Source organism: Ictalurus furcatus, chromosome 2 (genome assembly GCF_023375685.1).
Source record: "Ictalurus furcatus strain D&B chromosome 2, Billie_1.0, whole genome shotgun sequence".
NCBI lineage: Eukaryota > Metazoa > Chordata > Actinopteri > Siluriformes > Ictaluridae > Ictalurus > Ictalurus furcatus.
This window is the reverse complement of record NC_071256.1, coordinates 26,789,476-26,811,980: the sequence shown is the minus strand read 5'-3', so window position 1 is coordinate 26,811,980 and position 22,505 is coordinate 26,789,476. Positions and strand designations below refer to the sequence as shown.

At 38.0% G+C, this 22,505-nt stretch overlaps 3 protein-coding genes across 10 annotated transcripts in view; 1 reads left to right on the top strand and 2 right to left on the bottom strand.

The window, feature by feature from the left end:
* Window positions 1–8,049, bottom strand: part of spag9a (sperm associated antigen 9a) — a 43,665-nt gene extending 35,616 nt beyond the window's left edge. For 2 of the 4 annotated variants that reach the window (XM_053611989.1, XM_053611972.1), the window contains exon 1: window positions 7,353–8,049. In XM_053611989.1, coding sequence (XP_053467964.1) covers window positions 7,353–7,652 — 300 coding nt within the window. In that variant the 5' untranslated portion in view covers window positions 7,653–8,049. The remainder of the gene's footprint in view (window positions 1–7,352) is intronic. The other 2 variants (XM_053611963.1, XM_053611980.1) reach the window with 2 other exon arrangements.
* Window positions 8,050–10,281: 2,232 nt separating this feature from the next.
* Window positions 10,282–15,312, top strand: LOC128599884 (lipid droplet assembly factor 1-A). Of its 5 annotated transcripts, none has more exons than XM_053611934.1 (6): window positions 10,285–10,302; window positions 10,831–10,908; window positions 11,046–11,144; window positions 12,146–12,320; window positions 12,429–12,567; window positions 13,712–15,312. In XM_053611934.1, the coding sequence occupies exons 3-6, from the start codon at window positions 11,100–11,102 to the stop codon at window positions 13,761–13,763; spliced, it is 411 nt and encodes a 136-aa protein (XP_053467909.1). In that variant the 5' UTR covers window positions 10,285–10,302; window positions 10,831–10,908; window positions 11,046–11,099; the 3' UTR covers window positions 13,764–15,312. The 5 variants fall into 5 exon arrangements, with proteins under 5 accessions (XP_053467928.1, XP_053467909.1, XP_053467900.1 ...); XM_053611925.1 differs by having other exon boundaries at window positions 10,291–10,371; window positions 11,054–11,144; XM_053611919.1 differs by having other exon boundaries at window positions 10,291–10,371.
* kdelr2a (KDEL endoplasmic reticulum protein retention receptor 2a) lies at window positions 14,418–17,733 on the bottom strand. The gene is made up of 5 exons (XM_053611906.1): window positions 17,460–17,733; window positions 16,402–16,502; window positions 16,155–16,313; window positions 15,805–16,057; window positions 14,418–15,484 (listed from the first exon to the last, which is right to left on the bottom strand). The coding sequence occupies exons 1-5, from the start codon at window positions 17,548–17,550 to the stop codon at window positions 15,450–15,452; spliced, it is 639 nt and encodes a 212-aa protein (XP_053467881.1). The 5' UTR covers window positions 17,551–17,733; the 3' UTR covers window positions 14,418–15,449.
* Window positions 17,734–22,505: the final 4,772 nt, after the last annotated feature.

The following is a 22,505-nucleotide window of genomic DNA, read 5'->3' as shown; positions in this document are numbered from 1 at the left end:
TGACTACTTGCTAGATACAATTTAGCAGTTTTATTGTCTGACTTATTGTCCAGTTTCCCCCTACAGCCAGTGAGTGTCTGGAATACAGCTAAGGAGATTGGACATCCTGCACCGCTGCTTTGTCTGATGTTCCATTTAATCTTGTGTTTTCTACTGGGGAAACTTCTAAATGACCCATTATCACACCTATTAATGCTCATTCCTCTGAATAAAGGCCAACAGAAACACTCAAATCTAACTGTGAAGTCCAAATGCTAGTAACACAAAGCCTTTATTATCTGGTTTAAAATAGAAAAGATTAGCCCAAGCACTTGGTCACTGGGAGAAGTCTTCTGGCCTAACACCAAGAGGTTCTCAGCTCTGCCCGTCACAACAAAGGATCAAGTGATCAAGAAGTAACGGCATCCCAGTGTCTCTCTATTAAGAGGCTCTCGTAGATTTAGTGATTCCGGAGATCTGGACTTAGTGAGACGGCAGGATGGCAGGGTGTTGCTTCTCTGTCTGTCATGTTCTCTTCTCATCACACAGCCAACACTACAAACAGCGACATCGCCCCAAGAGCTGAACTGATGCAAGCAGAAGGTTCTTGTCACTTTACATCCACATTCACTTTAAGCTACAGTCATAAAAAAAAAAAATGACATAAATGTCAGATGTTACTATCAGCCTACTGACAACTTTGTTTAAAATAGTTGTTAAAAAAACAATAATAATATCAATTTATGGTTGATGATCACATGTCACTTTTTGCAATTCTGAGATACGTCGTGTCAAGTCTCAAGGCCTTCACTATACACTTTAGTTAACACTAAGAAGAAATATCCACCCTGAACGACTTGCCTATATATATTTATAATTAATATATGATGCTCAATGGCATACAAGATACAGTATATTTGATCATGAAATCTGACATTTTTGGTTTACACTTTCATCACCATGTTGGGCTATTTTTACTTGGTTAGTGATTCCCTAGATTACCTACAATGCCATTATTACCTAAAGAGACCAGTGCAGAAGTGCTTTAATCCTTTTGACTGTCCAGCTCTCTCACCTCGTCATCTGGACACTCCATTTAAACAGATTCAGGTTTCAAAGCCAAGCTGAAATTCTGGAGCTTCTGGAGTCCAACTTTTGCTGTCCCACCTACTTCTACTGTACAGTACATTTCTCATTAATATGTCACTGAGTATCACTGAAAAATGATGAAGGAGAAGATAAGCTATTGCTCCTTTTTAAGGACTGCTGTGGTTACATTTGTGGTCTGAATACTGATGTGTGCAATTAAGGTTGGCAGTCCCAATTTATTCATTTTGGTTCATGCTTTTATCCGGGCAGAAATGTCACTAGCCTAGAGTCATGTGTCTGTCAAAGTGTGACTCAAGTCGAGTCTCTATCTACTGTATAAATTTTCTGTACGTCTTCAAAGAAGCTTTAAGTTTTGCTGGAAGGCAGTTACATCTAGAATAAGTTCATGTAGGATACACAATCATTATTGAACAGCAGCCATACTACAGAACTGGGTAACATGCATTGGAGGTTTCATTAAGCTCAAGAAAACTCAACCCCTTCATTTCCCTAAAGGATCACACTATTCTTTTATCCTAATTATAAGCAAGCCAGGTTGTGAGTGTTACCCACTAGCTTTTGTTGCAATGATTTCCAAATGGCTTCCATGTGACAACTATATAATTATAAAAGCTTTGTGAAGTAGACACAGTCATGCAGTCTCACTGGAGACTTGGTTTCAAGGAGTTTTTAAAGATCTTTTTAAGCCACTGCTAAGTGTGCATTTTAACTGTCCCATTTGTTTCACACTCCAAATTATCAGCGTATCATTACAGGCAAGATATGTTCTTTGTGTCATTCATAGTTGCAGCATTAATTTTTCCCTTTAACTTTTTTTAATTTGAATGGATTTAACCCAGGATGGCTAAAAAGTCACCAAGCAAAATACCTTTTTACAAATATGTGCATTGTATACAAAGAATTAATTATATTCAAAGCAAAATGGATCAGTTAAACATCCATTTTGACAACTTAACTCACTTGACACGATGTTACTCCTCCGGACATAAAAAAGTGCACAAACTACACTGGATCTTATAATTGGCTGATGAACTAGCTAACAAATGTATTATTTGTCCCCGTCTGGTACATATTCCTGAATGCTATCATCAGCAATAACTATTTTTGTCTAACATGGCTTTACATAAAATCACAGGATGGCGAAAAAATTCGCCAAGTAAAACACTGATTACACATGTGTGCACTGAATACAAAGAATTGATTATATTCAATGCAAAATGATTCAGTTAAACATCCATTTTGACGACTTAACTCACTTAACACAATGTTACTCCTCTGGACATATTAATAGCTAGGAATAAACCTGAATGCTGGTTAAACCTGAAATTAATCAGAAATACACACTATTTTTAACTGTTTTAAATGAGATGCCATCTTTTTATCGAACACATGTCACTTCTTCCAAATCAATTTCTCTACTACACACTGAGAGCAAAGATCTAAATGCTTTACAGTCATGCTGAGCACTGTATGAAACAGAATCCAGCCTGCTGCTGCTCTACTAAAAGCTTCGGTAAGAGGAACGTGAATGAGTGACGCTGAAAGGAGTGACAAAGTAAAGACATTCAGAGTGCTGAGTCACTCAAGCTGCTCACGTACAGAGCAGTGTGGCCATGTTAGCCTGGACTCCCCAAACTGAAACCTCCACCACGTGGCTCTCTTAGGAAAAAGCAGGCAAAAATAGTACCAAGCTTAAGAAAATTCCTATATTACACAGCCAACAAAATAAACCTACAGATTGTAGCAACGCTTTGAGAAATATTCCACTACATACTTGCTACAGGAAGGAAGTTACAGTGTGTTCCTAATTATACAACAGTGACCTCATCATCCCTATAAATGACAGAAGCTGCTCATTGTCTTATGGGAAATTCGGAAACTCTGCTATCAAGGTACTGACTAGCGCCAAAATAAATTTTTAGCAAACAACAGAAGAAAAAAAATTAACTGACTGGTAGAAATATAGATTTAATTTTTTTTTACTTACTTTACTTTTTTGAAAAGCAATTATGCCTCAGCAAAAACCTCTAGTTAAACCAGATAACATGACAGCCATATTGCCATAATCCTTGTTCAGTGTGTAAGTAATAAATCCCCTCAATAGGCTCACATTGTCAAAAGAATACACTTGGAGAACTGATTAATTTACATCAAACAGTAATCTCCTTTTGCCAAAGAGATTAAAGTTAGGAATTTAGCTCTTCTCTGGCACACACACGCCCCAGCATGATCAAGACCAGGAATTCTTTTAGAAAGGACTGAAATCACAAAACTCCATCAGATATAAGAAATGAGAATGTTTATAAGCTATATATTATTATGTAGGTCCACTGCGACGCTGACCAGGATAAAATGGTTGCTGAAGATGAATGAATGAATGAACGAATGAATGGTACATTATGGTTTGAAATCACATCATTTTATTCAGTACTATTATTTGAATAACTAAATATTGTAGTCTGTTGTCATCATACTGTACACACCTGCAGACCTACAGACTTTAGCCTAGATTGTGTGGTGTAGCACTGGATTCTCATCTCCTGTGTGTTACCTGTGTAGAATTGTTATTTTGGTAAGATGAAGTGAGCAGACATATTGAAGCTAATTCTGTCAATAAGCCAACATGTGCTGTTGAAGGAAGGAAGTAAAGACTTTATATAGCACATACAGCTGAAGACAGTGAAAGTGAATTTCTATTCAAACACAACATTGAGTGTACTGAAAAAAGTTTGCTTCAGAAGTCAAAAGATTTCTGGTCTACAGTCTGCTAGCTTTCTGTTAGCGTTGCCGATCAGACACGGACTGCGTTTACATGGACAGCAATAATCTAATTATTGACCTTATTCTGAATAAGACAATACTGTGATTAAGGTGTTTACATGAGTCGCTTTTAAAAAACTCCTTTCATGTTTCCGTTTTACATGTTATAGAACATAGATCGATTAACGGCACACGTCATTACGTTACTGCGCTACGCCGTCCCACGTTCCCTCCAGAATTTCACGTATCAACATACAGTTCGTCTTCGTTATGGTAACGTGTACAGTTTTGGGTGTTTTTATTTTTAATTTTTATGAACGCTTCAAGTGCAGTTAATTATTTGTCATGCTGTATGTGCACATAGACGACTGCTTGAAGCCGTGGGCTGCGTCAGAAACCGCGTACTTACCTACTATATAGTAGCTGAGATACGTGTATTTCGCCTACTATACAGTAGGTAAGTACGCGGTTTCGGACGCTGCCGTGATCTCTTGTTTGCCGTAAAACGGTTGAGCCCTGCCGTGTGCGTACATGTCCTGTCGCGATATGCGGTGAAAATTCCCACATGATGGTAATAGTGTGATTAAGGTGTTTACATGTCTATAATGCACTTCGATAATGTGACTAAAGCAGGAATCTTCCACATGTCTTAATTCAATTTGCATTTACTTCCAGTATGACTTTAGCCAGATTAAGGTAATCAATAATTGCTGTTTACATGGTAGTTTCTTAATTAGAGGCTTGTCTTAATCGGGTTAATATCAGATTATTGTTGTCCATGTAACTGAGTGTCAACAGATAAATCACCATTACTGAAGAAATGGATCTGAGGTGGGTAAAGTTCTCTGTAATAACATACCTTTTCCCATCTACACTGTAAGATATTATGTAAAAAAGTGTTGAAAGAGACGTGTATGTCTCTGGGCAGTACGGTGACACAGCAGGTAGCATTGCTGTCTCACAGGTTCAGGGTTGCCGGTTCAATTCTATGTGCAGATTCATACGTTCTCGCCATGTTCATGTGGGTTTACTCAGGGTTCCCTGGTTTCCTCCCCCTCTCAAAAACATCCAGATTGGCTATGCTAAATTGCCCGTAGCTGTGAGTGTGTGGGCGTGAACTTGGTGTCCATCCGGGATGAACTCATTTTGCATCCAGTGTTACCGGATAGACTCCAGATCTACACTAATCCTAACCAAGATAAAGAGGTCACTGAACATGAATGAATGAATATCATCTTTGGGGTTGGTTTATAGTTTTGTTTGGAATTACTGTCATTTTTAATGCTCTGGATTGGTGCAACACTTTCCACTATTAAAAGTAATGGCCAAACATGACTGTTCCCCGTTAAAGGTGTAATCATTGATTTTAGTGTAGCTTAGATAAAGCTAGCTGTTCTGAGACTCACAATTCAAATACCACCTTCCTTTCACTGTATCCTCTAAAACCACACCCTCAAAATACACACACATGCCCTGCCTAAGCTAGAACACCTGAATGCTGAAAGTCAAGTACAACTGGCTGTATTATTTATGACATTATTTTTTTCTCCTGTTTACTGATCCTAGGGAGCTGCAGAGACTGGAGTGGTTATTTTGAGCAGATAGTTTATTTACAGCTGCCCGAATCCAAATGCTACAGAGTGTTTTTACACCCAAACTTTAATCTACATGGGCGTAACAACCCTTTAGACCAGGCGTTATCAACCGGATGTAGACGGACCAAAACAAATACTTGAAAAATTACTGCAGCAGAGCCGATAAACGTATGAAAAGTACTCCAGTTTTCAAACATAAACCAACTCAGCTTCTGTAACAGGTTCCTCTGTTGCGGTTTATCCAATCAAATGCATTAAATTATTTAGCTGAATGTCCGAATCAGCTCCCCAGTTCAGTAGTCAGGGCACTGATCAGGGAGTTGGCCATTTTAAAGGCTGTCTCAATCACTAAATAATTCCAATGCACTGGAACGTTAGCTCCCTAAAAAAATCCCACAATGCACCGCAAAAACCAAAGAGCATCGATGCTCAATGTTCCCTTACTGGAAATGCCGTCATATTTTCTGAAGCCTCTCAGCTCGAAAAAAAAAATGGCAGGCAAACTCTCAGCCAACTTCGTCTATGAATGTAACTAGCTTGTTGTTTTATCTCTCAAATGATTACTTGCATTAGAGATTTTCTATTTTAATTGACATTCTATATACGGTTTGTTTGAGTCTAATAACTTAAGTGCATAATGATTTAAAGAAATACACTAGCTAGCCTACGATCCTGCTTAAAGTACAGAGACAGAAATGCCTGTGATTAAGCTAACAAGTTTATTTGACATATAATATCAGAAAGATCTTGGTCCTGCCTGTTGTTGATAAATGCCAGTGGTGAAGCTTCACAACGCGAGTAGGTAGTCATGTCACTGGAAATTGACTCGTCAACTGAGTGTCCCAATGTATAATGAACCAGGGTCCTTACCAATGTCCGAACTCGTGCACATTATATATTGATTCAAGACCTACAGAGCTAGGGAGCTGATTGCGCCGAACCTAAAGACCAGCTACTGGTAGAGACATTAGGTCAGAAAGGGGAGAGTTTTCACAGACTGTCATGGATGTTTCATTTTATTTACCCCTTGGGTCTGATTACTGAAATGATGACATGACTTATTTAAAAAAAATTTTTAAAAAAAGCCAACAATGAAAAACCGAATGTTTAAACACGAACAGACAGAGAAGTGTGCGTTTATTCTCCCTGTGTCAATTTCAAAATAGATCTGTTCTGAGTCTGTGGTACAAGTCAAAAGTAGGAAAGCAAATTTCGAAACAAGTATAAGCATTTCAAACGGTCATACTTATAGACAGTCTATTATTTTAGTTACAAGTTTTAGTTGATTATCCCTGCTTTAGACAGTAAGTAAAACCTAAAGACTGTCTTTACTAAAGATGTTATGAAAAAGTCATGCCAGAAAGCACACTGAATATTCAGATGAATTACTTAATATTATTAGTGATGCTTTTTGGAATGTTTACTTGGCCTGGCCTAGCCAATCTCTCTCTCTCTCTCTCTCTCTCAAGCTGTGCCTTCTGACAGCATGAGGAACAGAATGTTGCTTTAATCTCAAAGTAGTAACAGCTGTCTGGTGTCACCACGTTATATCGCTGTTTACCAATCGATCCCCAGCCCATTGCCCTAATAAGACATCTCCAGTGCCTCTAAAGCATGTGCAGCACGGGGATAAATAAGAAAGGTTACTGAGTGCAGGAAAACAACATGTAAACAAAGCACGTTTTCTATTAAAAAAAAAAAAAGCATCCAACTTCCGTTCTTGGGAAGGCCTGAGAGCATTCCCATTAATATGGGGATGGGGGGCATCACTGGGGTTTTTGTTGACAAAGCCACACACACACACACACACACGTACACGTGCACAGAGCGAGTGGCAGATGTGCGAGAGCAAAACAAAGGCGCTGATCTCTCAGAGAGCTTGAGGGGTTAAGGAAAAGCGCGGCTCACCTCCTCGGCGTGTTTCCTGAGCGCCTTCTCGCGCTCGTACTGCGTGATGAGCTGCTCGTTGTCCTCTTTGAGCAGTTCCAGTTCCACTTCGTGCTCCTGGTTCTCAGCGAACACCGAGTCCAGGTTCTCGAGCACGGCCACGACGAGCGGCATCAGCTCCTTCACCACGTCCTCGTCGTATTTGCCAATGAGGCGCTCGAACTCGCGGTAGATGGAGCTGGCCAGGCCCGACACGCGCTCCGACATAATCGCCGACGTGCCCGTGTCGTCCTGGTACACCACTCCGTCCTCCAGCTCCATTTTCTTTCCCTTCCTGCCGCAAAACAATGGTGCCCTATATTACTTTCTCCGCGACCAGCTTCTCTGATATCTCTGTGGGCGTCAACGTGGAACAGAAAAAAATAATAAAAGCTCCACAGTCTCTGCCTGGAAGTGACCGCCGTTTGGGTTGTTACGTGGAATCTTCTTCTCCTCCCGTGGTCTCGTCTCACAACAGCTGACCACACCATCGCACGGTGACGTCACGCCCTCACAGCGCGCGCTACGGGATTTTCTTCCCAGCGTTCATAACGCCATATAATAATAATGATGATGATGGCAATAATAATAGGCTAATCATAATAATAATAATAGCTCCAACAACAACAATAATAATAATATTAATCCTCGTCAATACTACTACCACTACTACTAATAATAATAATAGCTCCAACAACAACAATAATAATAATGGTCTGCACTTATATAGCGCTTTTTTTATCCTTAGTGGTTCCAAAGCACTTTACAGTCGTTCTCATTCACCCATTCACACACCAATGGTAGCAGAGCTGCCATGCAAGGAGCTAGATAACAACAACAACAATAATAATAATAATAATAATAATAATAATAATAATAATAATAATAATAATTATAATAATAATAATACCACCAACAACAAGTAGAAGAAGAAGAACTCAAACATCATCATCATCATCATCATCATAAAAGGAGAATGAGAGTAAAAACAGCCTTACAGTTACAATCAGGGGCGGATTTAGTGATTTGGGGGCCCTAGGCCAAATATAGGAATGGGGCCTTATACAACTGCATGATCGCACTGATATTTAAATCTTCACCATACGTTATTTAGCATTAATAATTAAAAATATAGCCTATATAATTTGCATTTTTGGGGGGCCCTCGGCTTCTGGGGGCCCAAGGCGGTTACCCAGTGTAAGTCCACCCCTGGTTACAACAACACTGTATTACCGTCGTTGTAGCATTATTATTATTATTATTATTATTATTATTATTATTAATATTATTATTATTATTAGTAGTAGTAGTAGTAGGCTTACATATGTATATTTCTAATAGTTACACATTATTCTTCCTCACGCCATAAAGAATCACTAGAAGATTTATCCACACGTAGCCTACTGTAAGCTAAAACTCCGGAAATGGCTTGAGTCTTGCACAGCCAAATTTAGAGGTTGCCAGAGTTTCAATATAAGACGTTCTTATTTGATGTAGTTATTATTATTTTTATATATATATATATATTTTTAGCATTGTTGCATTAATAATGTAAGTAATAATTTCATGTAATATTTTTATAATAATTTAATAAAATAATTTTTATAATTGAATTACATAATAATGCGTTAAACAGAAATAGTTTTGAGAATCCTCAATCATTATTTATCATACAGTATATTGTAGTACAACAGATATATTATGTATAGGCTACTCTATATTATAGTACAACAAAAGGAAAAAGATCACATAAAATAATTGCCATGGTTATAAAAGCATCGCTTCAATGCTTTGTAGGTCACTAATAAATGGATTTAATGCATAAAATTGTGAAACTACAAAATGAATCTATTAATTTAAAAAATCGTATGTATTCTTGTAATGTCCGTTCTTAATTTATCATAATCCAGGCACAGATTTATGTTGTTATAAACAAATTGTATATGTTCAACTGTATGTAAAAAATGAAATCAGTTCAGTTAAATGTGAATATTGTTCATATAGTTTGTGCAACTTGGTCTGACCAGCATGTCTTCAGTACAACAGTCATATACTGTCTATAAATTCTAAATTATTGCATCTTAATAGACTAATATAGCTACGTTTAGATATACTTCACTGATTTGATCTTCAGTTCTTGTTTAATTAGCCTATTGATCAAAATCTAGGTCACTTGTGATAACTAATGCTTTTTCCATGTATGACACAACATATTCTTGGTTGGCCTCTAGGTGGTGCCTTTTTTTTTTTTTTTTTTTTTTACCATTACCCATAGTCTCCACTAAACGACATCTCATATAATAAATTCCCTACCCGTAGTCCCACCGAACCCGCCTCCTGCGCTTTGATTGGTCAGCACTTCTAAACAGAGGTTCGCGGATTGGTCAATTGAGAAGTTATGAAAATCACACCCAGGAAATATGAAACAAATACTTTCTATATTTGTTCAGTATGTTTATACTATATGTTGGAAATGCCTATAGGAAATGTTTATTGTTTGTAATGTGACTGGCATTTAAATAAAACAAAACAAATAAATAAATAAAAACAAATACGTTGAAACATATCGCCTAGCTAATAACCTGGGATATTTCTGTACAGATAAAATCTGTCTATCCAATCACCTTCATCAAAATTTTCATTTTGAAAAAATTTTCATTTTCAAAAAATCATTTTTGCGTTAAATAAAAATCATTTTGGCAGTCTGTGCCATTTATTTAGGCTATAACTGAATTGACAGCTCAGTGATTAAAGCTGTGTGATAGGCTACTAGCTGTATGAAGGGAAATGTGTCATGATCCATTTCTTATAGGATTACTGAGAAATTATTTACAGCTTTTGTTTGGTTATTTTTTGTCCAATTCTTTTCTTTCTCGACGTCCAATCGGCGTCCGACTTCATGGTGCAGGAGGAGGTATTCGTCCGAATACGGGTGGGTTATTATAAAGTCAGACAAGACTAAATTCTTATTTTTGAGAACGTGTTTTTTTCGGATGAGCAGGTATCTGTATTACTATACTGTAGTTTACATTCCGTTTACTTTGACTAGGCTGCTAGTTGTTTGTCTCATGGCTGTGCGCTTATTGTCGAGGGCACACTTGGTGAGCCGAGCTAAAGTTAAGAAAGACTCCGCATTAGTGCTAATACTAACTGTTGATGTAGAATGTATTTTGTTAGCCATGTCATAATAATGACTGAATTCAAGGACTAGTGCCATTAACTTCACACTATTAAACAGGCAGCTCAACTTTAAATAAACAAGAAAAAAGGCAGCTAGAAAAGTGTTTCTATATTTTCCTCAAGTGCTTCCTACTTTTATTGAACTGTTTAGTCGATGCGAAGCTGCTTCCCAGAAGGAGCTCAGGTTTCTGTTGTAACATATTATTATTCCGTCATTTTATGTATTTTAAGTTTTCGGTTTTGTTTTTTTAACTGTAAACCCATTTTCAAATCATTCCAGAGGAAATAAGGTGTTGCTGCTGAAGGTGCTCTAGGCAAATTTGGAGCATTAATGGAGGACTTCAAGTGGGAACCTAAGGTGACGTTTTATACAATGTTTTTATCGTGTATGCATTTGGAAATTTTGTCCAGTGCAACAAGTTAGTCAAATTGCTTTTTGAGGATTATAATTTCATTCATTCATTCATTTTCCATAACCGTTTTTACCCTGGTCAGGGTCACAGACTGTGACTCAGAGTGGACCTGGGTCCTATTCCAAGAATACTGGGCATGATGCCCACCTCGACCTCGGATGGGACACCAGTCCATCACAGGGTACTTTACACAGACTCATTCACACTTACGGGCAATTTAGAGTCGCCAGTCCAACAATTGACATTTTTGGAGGTGGGAGGAAACCGGAGAACCCGGAGGAGATCCAAGTTTCTGTTAACGGAAGAGCAAGATATAAATTTCATTTGCGCAACTATCAGTAATGTAAATAAAGATTAACCGTAGTGAAGAGATACCAATGTGACCATGAACGTTTTAACTGCAACTAACTCGAATTTAAACTAAAAAGTCAACTCAGAATTTTATTAGAAATTAAATCTTGGATTGTGCGTTACTGATAAAGTTTAATATGCAATTTGTTTCCAAGTGGATTTTTCCTCTAAGTGCCCGCCCAGCAGTCGCTCTGTCGCAGTCTTGGGATTTGAATTCACAACTACCTAAACACTAACACAGAACCTCAACCACTGAGCCACCGCTACTGCATTCAGGCAGCGTTATACTGTACATTATATACAGTGGTGCTTGAAAGTTTATAATTGTCTATATATCTGTATAAATATGACCTAAAACATCATCAGATTTTCACACAAGTCCTAAAAGTAGACAAAGAGAAACCAATTAAACAAATAAGACAAAATGTTATAGTTGGTCATTTTATTTATTGAGGGGAAAATGACCCAGAATGTTATAGAGTCACATACGCTGATGTGCAGGACTGATAAACTTACCAGAAATCTTTACTTGCAGTTATTGCAGCACAAGATGGCCACACTTTTGCCACTCACAGATATGTAACATTGGATCATTTTCCTCAATAAGTAAATGACCAAGTATAATATTTCTTTGTCTCATTTGTTTAATTGGGGTCTCTTTCTCTACTTTGAGGACTTGGGTGAAAATCTGATGGTGTTTTAGGTCATATTTATGCAAATATATAGAAAATTCTAAAGGGTTCACAAACTTTCAAGCACCACTTTAAGTACAGAAGACACGTCCATTACCTACAACCACAGAATGATTTGAATGTTTCCTCTTTTCTCTAGATCGAAGAGCTCTTGAATAGCAAGGTGGGAAAGTATCTGAGTGACCACCACCACCCCTTCATCACACTGGTGCTGCTTGTATTTGGTCTAACAGCCTCAGTACCTGTTGGGCTTTTCCTGGCATATGCTGCTGTTACGTTCATCACTGTTACTGCATATTGCATATTTATTGAAAGTAAGGAATGCAGCCAATAATGCAGAGTAACTAGTAGATACCCAGTCATTTCAGTGAATCACTTCTCAGTTACTGCTCACATTACATTGTACTATATTTCCTATCCAGTTTTCCTGCTGTCTTTCGGAGGAGTCATCTTGCTCTGTGTTTTCTGCTGTCTTGCCGTGGTGGCCTTCTGGATCTCCTGTGTGCTAAGCATCATGTACATTATTGGCTCACATGTCTTCAATTACTCTTGCATTCCCAGGTACCTTATCCAGGGTTTCTGCGGGTCCTTAACGTCTTAAATTCCTTAAGTTAAAAACAAGGCCTTAACTAAATTCACGTTTCAAAAGTCTTAAAAATGCAACCGAACCATAAAAGTAGATCTAGATTTTATTGTCGCTCGTTGCTTTTTGAAATGGTAAACCCATGTGACTGTGTTGCACTCAGTGTTTCACCTGATTGGTAATGAGAAGTGAATTTAAAACATTGTAGCCAACTTAAAAGAAGGTCTTCCTGCAGTTTTCCGAACAAAATAAAAGCCACAAGGTCTAACGGATAAAAGTGAAGTCAGAAGTATATTACTATTTGTACCCCCACTTAAAAAAACATTTTTATTATTAAGTATTATTCAGTGGAAAAGCAATATTGCAAAATAACGTTTTTTTTTGTCCTTTACAAAAATGTACGTACATTTGTAACACTGGATTCTACATTAAACTGGCATTAAATTACAAAAAACAAACAAACCTGTAAACACTGCTGCGAGGGGGTAAGGGTCAATTTTTCTTTTCTGACTGCCATAATGCATCTTTCTATATGTTTTCCTCTCTTGTAAAGTCATGGAAAAGAAATACTGGATTTTATTTTCTCCTTTCACTATTGGAGCAAATGGTAACGCAAAAAGGACATTTACCATCTACCTCTATAGAAGTTTACCCTGCTACAGTTTACTTAAACCGAGAAATGGATGTATATGCATGAACACAATCCATTATAGCTGATGTATCGTGTAGCGCAGGGGTGGCCAATCTTATCCGGAAAAGGCCAGTGTGGGTGCAGGTTTTCATTCCAACCAAGCAGAAGCCACACCTGAATCTATTGAACGCCAAGATCAACTGATTAAACAGGTGGAATCAGATGTGCCTTCTGCTTGGTTGGAATGAAAACCTGCACCCACACCGGCCCTTTCCGGATAAGATTGCCCACCCCTGGTAGCGTGATTGAAGTGACATACGTGTAGGTATTAAAATTGTTTGGAAATGTTTTAAATATTGTATTAAAAAGTATTGCATTTGAAGTGCTGATACCTGCAGATACCCTGTTATCTCACCAATCACGTCACATTCTCACAGCAGTGCTTCACTCTTGTACCTTCTAATATTTTCCTTCTGCCTTTCACCCAATAGAGTACCTGAAAGGACAGTCTCTGCAGGAGACATGGAGAAAGAAAAAGACTGAGAAAATGACTGAGTGGTAATACGGTCTACACATTTATATTGCACAACCCCATCCACAGCTTTTGGCCAGTGAGAGTGCAATGGCAGAAATGTCCACTATATATTGTTACTTTTTTTAAATAATATGAACAGTGGTTTTGTAAGTGTATTTTATATTTTTAACCCCTGAAACAGCATGCACCATTGTGCTATATTCTATACATATATTGCTGTTATTCCAGATCAGCAGAACACTGTACTAGTGTCAGTTTCAGAGCCCCTAGGACAACAATTGGCATCCTGTGGAAGTATTAAAACTTTTGGCATCATTTGGGCAAACAGTGGATTTTAAGAGCTTATATTTTTATAGGTCAGCATTTATTTGTGGGTTTCTGGTGCCTAAAAGGTGTTTTTTGTTCCTGCAATGTTCACTGTATGCTTGTATTGTAAAAGAAGTCATCGTAGCATTTTAACAAGTGCATTGTACGTTTATCTGTTGCATGCTGCACCTAACACTACACTAAAAAACTACTTTTCATTAAAACAGTATAAAACATAAATGTATTCGTGTGTTTTGATTCAATTACTCAAAGCCTTAATGCATTACAATTTAGAAAAGTGTAGAAATAAAAAGGGGTTAAAAAAAAAAAAAAGTAAATAAAAATCTAAACCAATGGCCTGTAAAATATTTTATTGGAGGTGATAACATAAAAACTCGAAAAACGAAAACCCTAGCAGAATGACTCATGAAGGGGGACATCAAGCATACTGAATATATAAATGAATGTCCAAACTGAACACAAGTGTTCTATGAAATCTGTACACACACACGCTCCAGATCTCGTTTGATAAGCACACCATATTAAATTCCATGGGCTTTGTTGATAAATTACTGCATCTAAAGAACAAATACTTAATCACAGGATACTACTATTAATATTATCTTGTCCTGTGTTATGGAGGTTGTACATTACATCATGAGTACTACTGAATGACTACAACCTTAACAGAGATACAAAATGCACAGTAATTTGGAGCCAATACATAAGAAATAAAAACTTATCAGTGCTGAATGATTTGGTAGTACAAAACATTCTCCTTCTACGGAAAAGTCGACAAGGAAACGTTTCTGCTTACATACTGGCTATAATTCTTCTCAAATGAATAAGGCATTTGTGTAAGTTGACGAAATTTGAAAGGCCATTGAAGTCTAAAGCAATTTCATGTTATAGGGAAAAAATGAGATGGTTTAAAATATGTGTATAGTACTTCATGTGTCACTTATGTCAAAGTACAAACTGTACCTGATTCAACACTCCTAGAAACCACAAATAAATTTTCAAAAAGTACATGTAGTAGGAGTTAAGGTGTGTTTAATCTGGCCAAATTTAACATTTAAACTTATGAAACACCTCACATAGAAAAAGTATTTGTTTACTTTTTTTTTTTGTTCTTTTTGAGTTTTTCTTAACAGCACTAAAAAGGTATCGCAAGATGCTGAAAACAAAAAATTTCCATTGCCAAATCCAAGAGAAGTCCTCATTGCAGTCATTGTGCAGTCATTTTTTTTTCATCCAGATGACATTTCACAAACGGCAGCAGTTTCACGTGCGCTTTCTGTCTTCGGCCTCTTGCTGTGACATTGCTGGCCCGTGCCCCCCCCCCATATGAGTCTGAATGGTGACACAGGTCTTCTGTTCTTTGGCACTTACGCTGGCAAGCTAAGCTTCTTTCCTTTCAGCACTGTATGGACAAGAGACACAATGGCACAACAGGTCCTTAATCACAGTTTGTTTTTTCTTTTACAATCATCCCAACAGCTCATGGGAATGCCATTTGTTTCTAAGTAACATGACTCTGAATAGAAAGCGTTCTCAACTCCAGTCCTGGGAAACTGCCCCACTCAAGCCAACTGATAAGCTAATCATCAAACCCATCATGACCTGGATTAGGTATGATAGGAGAAGGGAAAACTTCATACTATGTAGGACACTGGCTCCCCAGAAGTGGAGTTTTGAACCTGAGGACAAGGTACTGAATTTATTTCTCTCCCTGGACCTCACCTTTTGTGACATAAAGGTAGAAGAAGTCACAATACAAGATGGTCTGGACCACCCCAGCCACAATAGCAATCATGTCAAAGAAGCCCTCAAAGTAGAACCTCCAGATCCAGTTGAAGAGATAGAGGGCACGGTAGACACCCAGGCAGAACAGATAGTGGGTGGTGATGGTCTCAGCCTCTCCGGTCTTACTGATCAGGAAGAGCTGAGGCAGGATGGCCACTGACTCAAGATAGATGGAGAAGGTCCACAGAATCTGATTTCATAAAGACACAGGGTTTTTTTTTTTTAAATGCCAAACTCATGCATGATCAGTTCAACACAATGTACACAATGACTAACACGTAACATACCTCCAAAGGAGAGAAGTCATGATTGACCAAAAAGGCCAGGCCTCCCACAGGAACTACTAGAAACTCCACTCTAAAGGTGTCATGGTTTCCATCATAAGTAGCCTTGAATTTCATGTAGATGAGGTACACGGTAGCATAGGCGCATCCGATGTAGACGATCTAGTAATGAAACGATAGGAAAGGGCTGTGGTAAATGCAAACTATGTTGTCTCACACTTTTTTTTTGTCGAAATGGGAAACCACCTACCTTCATGAACGTGTTGTAGAGAGAAATAAAGGAGGTGAGCAGATCCAGGTAACGTGTTGTGAACACCAAAGCAAAGAGTATCTGGCTTTTCCCAGAGATTCCTGTCAGAAAAGCAAACAAAACAGTCAGCGTTTGCATGTAAATGCTCAAGCGATGGTACAAGGCTCAGTAATCAGCTATGTTGATAACTAGGACATGTCACTTCGGAGCATGGAAGTGCAGCGCGATGACGCCTATGAGGTGCTGCCACGTCACGAAGAGTTCTGTAATGATAGACTTCCTTCTGGATAATGCAGTTTAATAACACTGCATTAATACACACTGTTCTGAGATCGCTTTGAAACAGCAGTGCAAACTTGAAACGCAAGTAGTTTGCACTTCGGTATGTTTTGATCGATGTTATCGACTAGGCATTGTTTGTGTGGTCAAATAGTAAAGCAATCGTGGGTCCTTTTATTACATTAACAACAACATTTGCAGCTGCAGCGATCACCTATTCAACAGTAACTAATCATTCAAAAGATAGGAAATGTAATAATTATATATATCTATATCTATATATAAGCTAACATAGTACTGAGCCACCCTTCAAACACTTCTACACCTCTAGGACATTATTCATTGCCGTTTCTGATATTATCCCACAACACAACACTCATTAGCGTTACCCATCAATCTAGCTTCTCTTTTAGTTGCTAACATGTCCAGCTAGTTAGTCCCTAAGCGTTAGCTAGCAGCAGGAATGATAGCTGCTAGCTCACTCCTAAGTTACCTCAGGTAACGTCGCAGTAAACAACATACACTGTACTTTTCTTCCTAATAGCAATAACCACAACAATTTTCATTCAATAAAATTCACTCAGGCTCCTTCAAATGAAAAGCTGCTGACGAGTTAGCTTGGGTTAGCTTGCTAACACGAAACTAGCCAAGACAGGACGGAACAACTTCGGTGCCGTTGGAATGAAACAAAATGTATCGTGCACAAACACACAAGATAAAGTAAAGCCATGTATAAACTTAAATGCACACATAATTTCCCCCGCAGCTGCTCGGCTTACCTGCGCAGGAACGGGTTTTCCAGATTTTGAGCAGCAGAATGATGATTGCCGCTAAGTGAGACAGATCTCCAGCCAGCCTAAAGATATTCATTGTGGCTTTTAAATGTTCCTTGACTTGAACACGAAGCAAGAGTGAATCGTTTTATCCGCTGTTACGAATACGAGACGGGTGAAATTTGCTTGAACCGCTTTCCAACACTTTTCCAGCGCATTCCTCCGAGAAATATGGCGAACGCGGGGCGACGTGGCCGGTGGACGTGGCCAAGAGTTAAATTACAATGCAAGCCGGGAAAAGTAGTTAAAGCGGTGCGCGAGCCTGGCCACGCCCATGGGGGGCGGGGGGCGGAGCTCTGGGGGTGAGGGTTTAGCCCAGAAACATTTCACTGTGTGGAGAGAAGAGAGGGGCGCCATGACAGACGCTTACTCTCTTTCTCTCTTTTTTGATGATTTTTTTTTTAATCGTATTTTTTAAATTCCAATAAGTGTATCGCAAAAAGAGGAAACATGCGACTTAATATGCATTAGAGACACTGGGTTGGTGCAGAAGACATCTAAAGACAATGTAATGCTTTTCCAAAATGTTTTCAGAATTTTGCATAATGTTTCTGGAAATGAGCACCTTTAAATTACAGACGTTTCCAGACTTTAGAAGAAAAAAAATGTTAATAATAATAATAGTAATAATAATAATAATAATAAGTAGAAGAAGAAGAAGCATAGGGCACAAGATGGCTTAGTGAGGCACATTTGCCTCACACCTCCAGGGTTGGGGGTTTGATTCCCGTCACTGCCCTGTGTGTGCAGAGTTTGCATGTTCTCCCTGTGCTGCAGGGGTTTTCAAGAATTCACAAGAAGGAATAGAGCATGACAGGGTATCTCCCTACTGAAAAAAAACAACAATAGAAACCCTTATAGAATTTGTAATGGTTATAATGGGAATTGTAATGGTTTTAGTAGAAACTGAAATGGTCCCTGTGGGTCTCTGCTGGTAATTTGTTGCCTTCTTTTGGTGGCATGTTATGTCTAGTGGATACTTTAATCACCAGTAATGGTAATGGTAATGGTTTTAATGGTTAGCCGATGGTTTTTAATGGGATTTGTAATGGAAACCATTGGAATTTCTGTGATGGTTTCTGTTGGGTTTTTTTCAGCAGGGGTATTATAGGAACATAATCAACGACAGGGTGTGCTATTATAGGAAACTAATCAACAGCAGGGTGCTATTATAGCTTAATAATTAACAGCAGGATACTGTTATAGGAAGACAGTCAACCGCAAGGTGTGCTGTTATAGAAAAAAATAATCATAGTCAGGGCATGCTGTCATGGGAAACTAACAAAGATTGAGGTATGTTGTTATAGGAAAATAATAAACATCAGGGTGCTGTTATAACAAAATAATCAACAAAAGGGCACTGTAGTTATAGGAAGATAATCAGTGATGGGTTGTGCTGTTTTAGGAAAATAAGCAACAGCAGTGTGCTGCTATATAAAAAAATTGATGTTGGTTTTATACAATGGATATAAAAAGTCTACACACTACCGTTAAAATGGCATGTTTTTGTAAAGTTAAAAAAATGAAACTAAAATAAATCATGTCAGAACTTTTTTCACCATCAATATGACATAACAATGTATAAAAATTAAGTGAAATACAATCAGAAACATTTTAGGGAAAAATAGGGGGAAAAAACATACAATAACCTGGTTGCATAAGTGTGCAGACCCTTTAATAATTGGGGGTGTGGCTGTCTTCAATATAAACCAATCACATTTAGTGTCATGTTCAAAATTAGTTATCATACAGCTGTCATCTATGAAATTATTCTGATTAACCACAAATAATGACCAGCAGTTTCTGTAGGATTTTCTTCACATCTTTTTGGTTTCATCTGGCTCCTGAAGCAATGGTCCACAAAGAGCTTAAAAGGCCTGTATTGTATCTAACTTGTCAAAGGAAAACAATCAGGAGAAGCGTATAAAATAATTTTCAAAAACATTAGATGTACCAAGGAACACCGTGAAGGCCATCAGCAACAAGGGGAGAAAATGGGGCACCACAGTGACATTACCAAGAACAGGATGACCCTCCAAAATTTACTAAAGGACAAGACAAAAACTTACCAGGGAGACTGCCAAGAGACCTACAGCAACATTAAAGGAACTACAGGAATATCTGAAAAGGACTGATTACTCTTTCATGTGACAACAATCTCTCATATTCTTCACATGTCTGAGCTGTGGGGTACGGTGGCTAAACAGAAGCCCTTTCTCACAAAAAACATCTAAGCCTTCCTAAACCACCCAAAAGCATGTGGAAAAATGAGACCAATTCCAAAAGCTATGATAATTCCATCATTCCAAAAAGTATGTTTGGTGCAAAAAAAAGCACCACCAAATGAACACCATACCCACAGTCAAGAATGGTGGTGGCAGCATCATGCTTTAGGGCTGCTTTTCTTCAGCCAGAACTGGGGAGGGAATCATAAACAGCTTCCAATATCAGTCGATTTTAGTGCAAAACCTTTGTGTCTGCTAGTAAGCTGAAGATGAAAAGGAATTAGTTTTTTTGGCATGACAATGACCCAAATCATACATCCAAATCAACAAAGGAATGGCTTAACCAAAAGAAAATCCATGTTTTTGAATAACCTAGCCAGAGCCCAGACCTGAATCCATCTAAAATCTGTGGGGTGAACTGAAGTGAGCTGTGTGCAAGGAGTTGCCCCTACAATTTAATGGATGTAGAATGTTTTTGCAAGAAAGAATGATAAAAGTCAAGATGTGCCATGCTGACAGACTCTTACCCAAAAAGACTGAGTGGTGTAATAAAATCAAAAGGTGCTTTAAAAAAGTATCAGTTTAGGGGTGTGCACATTTATGCAACTATTTTTTTATTTTACATTTTTTTCCCCCTAAAATGGTTCTGATAGTTTTTAATTTAATTTTATATGATGTTATTTCACTTCACAAAAACCTGCCATTTTAACAGGGGTGTGTAGAATTTTTATATCCATTGTATGTTTGTACTTAAATAAAAAGGAAGTAAAACAGAGTGAATTTTTTTAAATGCATATATCTTGTATTTTTTAATAAATAATAAAGATGTATTGTGGCTGGGTAAAACTGACAGAGAACTTTAAAAAAACATCTGGTATCTTTGGGATAATAGAGGGACAAAAACGAACACCTTCAGGGACTGATTGTGTAATCGAGACGTATCAAAATGGAAGAGGAATAGTGAATTTATTGTAGAAATGTGCAGTCATGCATGCATGCATTAGCAGGCTGTGTGTATGGGGTGCGCTGTGAGGCGTGTTTACTCCTTTTAAGTGTGTGGTGAGACTCCCTCTCCTTCATGGTCTGTAGCAAGCTGTAATTACCTGTTGGAATTCAAAAGCCATAATTAACATTTAAACAAACATCAAACAAATAGAAAAAAAAACTTCTAGAAAGATAAAAACATTTTAATAGCAAATGCTTAAAAACAGCTTGAATCTCCATATCATTTGTTTGTTTCATTTCTGCATCATTATTACTTTCCTTCTCAGCAGGGGTTCAGGAACATGTAATGAATTAATGGCACCCCAGATGTTGCTGCCAACTTCCCACCACACTTATGCAGGTTTTTTGATGATGGACCAAAATGTCTCAGTGCATCTCCTCAGCAGTGTTTAATAAACAGAAATAATGATCTGTTGTTTCTCATTGGTGAGCTGCACATGTTGTCCTGCTACATTAGATATCATTGGGACAAGATCTCGAGGAGAGGATTTGGTTATGTCTGTTCTATAGATCCAGTAGTGGGTTCTCAAATGTTTTGTAGCCAAGGACCCCTTTGACTGTAAAATCCACTGAGCCGCCAGTACATTTTTATGAACACCATCCAACTATACAAATATTAGACTCATTATTGTACTGTATTAAGTGTGCAATAATAATTTGGCTATTTATTTAAGCCCTAGAACCTTCTACTCCTGAACTTTCCAATGACAGGATACCAGTTCAAGTGACTTTTTTTTTTATAAGACTACTTGTTATTGTTATTGAGCTTTGCATTAAATCCATTTAATTCAAGCAGCTAGTCAAATAGGATAGTAATTTTAAGAAGTCAATAAAAAATATAGTAACTATGATAATGGTCAGTTGTGATTTCCACCACAGACCCCTGATCACAAACCCCTGGGAGTCCCCAGACTACAGTGAACCACATCGAAGAGTGTGTGTGTGGGTGTCACCTACCCTTCTAAATCATTCCACATAGTTTATCTGAGTGCATGTTTATATCTGAGTAGATAGTGAACAGGTTCACTATCAGTGAGTGGACACTGAGGGTCAGGGCTAGCAGAATCTGGCTCCAGCTCACCAACACTTTACATCTCACTGACACAGAATCTCACAGATTACAGACAATTCTAGGGATAAATATCGTTAAGTACAAGCATATGCTGGTCAGTTAAGACAATGACAAATTTAACAGCATTTGGAATCTGGGCCAAAAATGGGCCAGAACACAACCAACAATATTTAATGCTTGTGCAGCTTCTAAATAGGTCAGAATGTAGCCTGGTGTAAAATTGCAATCCAATTGTATCTCATGTCTGAGGTATAGTTTCATCATTTCAACCAGATTTGAATTAACAAATCCCATTTATTCCATACACACACACACACACACACACATATGGCCATGAACAACCAGCATTGGTCCATCCCTCTTTTGCTATATAGGAAAGTTTTGACATATTTATTGTAAGTGCAAAAACCTATAAAAAGCGAGTCCGATTACAAATCCTACAGAGGGAGCTGATGAGATAATTAGCAAATGTACCAAAGTATGACAGTAAATGGCATAATGATAGCAATACAGTGAAAGAAAAAAATACCGGGCTCTGTACAATACCAGTTAAACTGCTATACTATAAAGTAAAGCCAACATTCTCAGGTTGTGTCTTCTCTTCCAGAATTTCTCTCTTTTTATTAATTAAATGTGAAGCCCATAATAGACCTGGCTTATAACTCATTCACTCACTGCTGCTAGACTGAA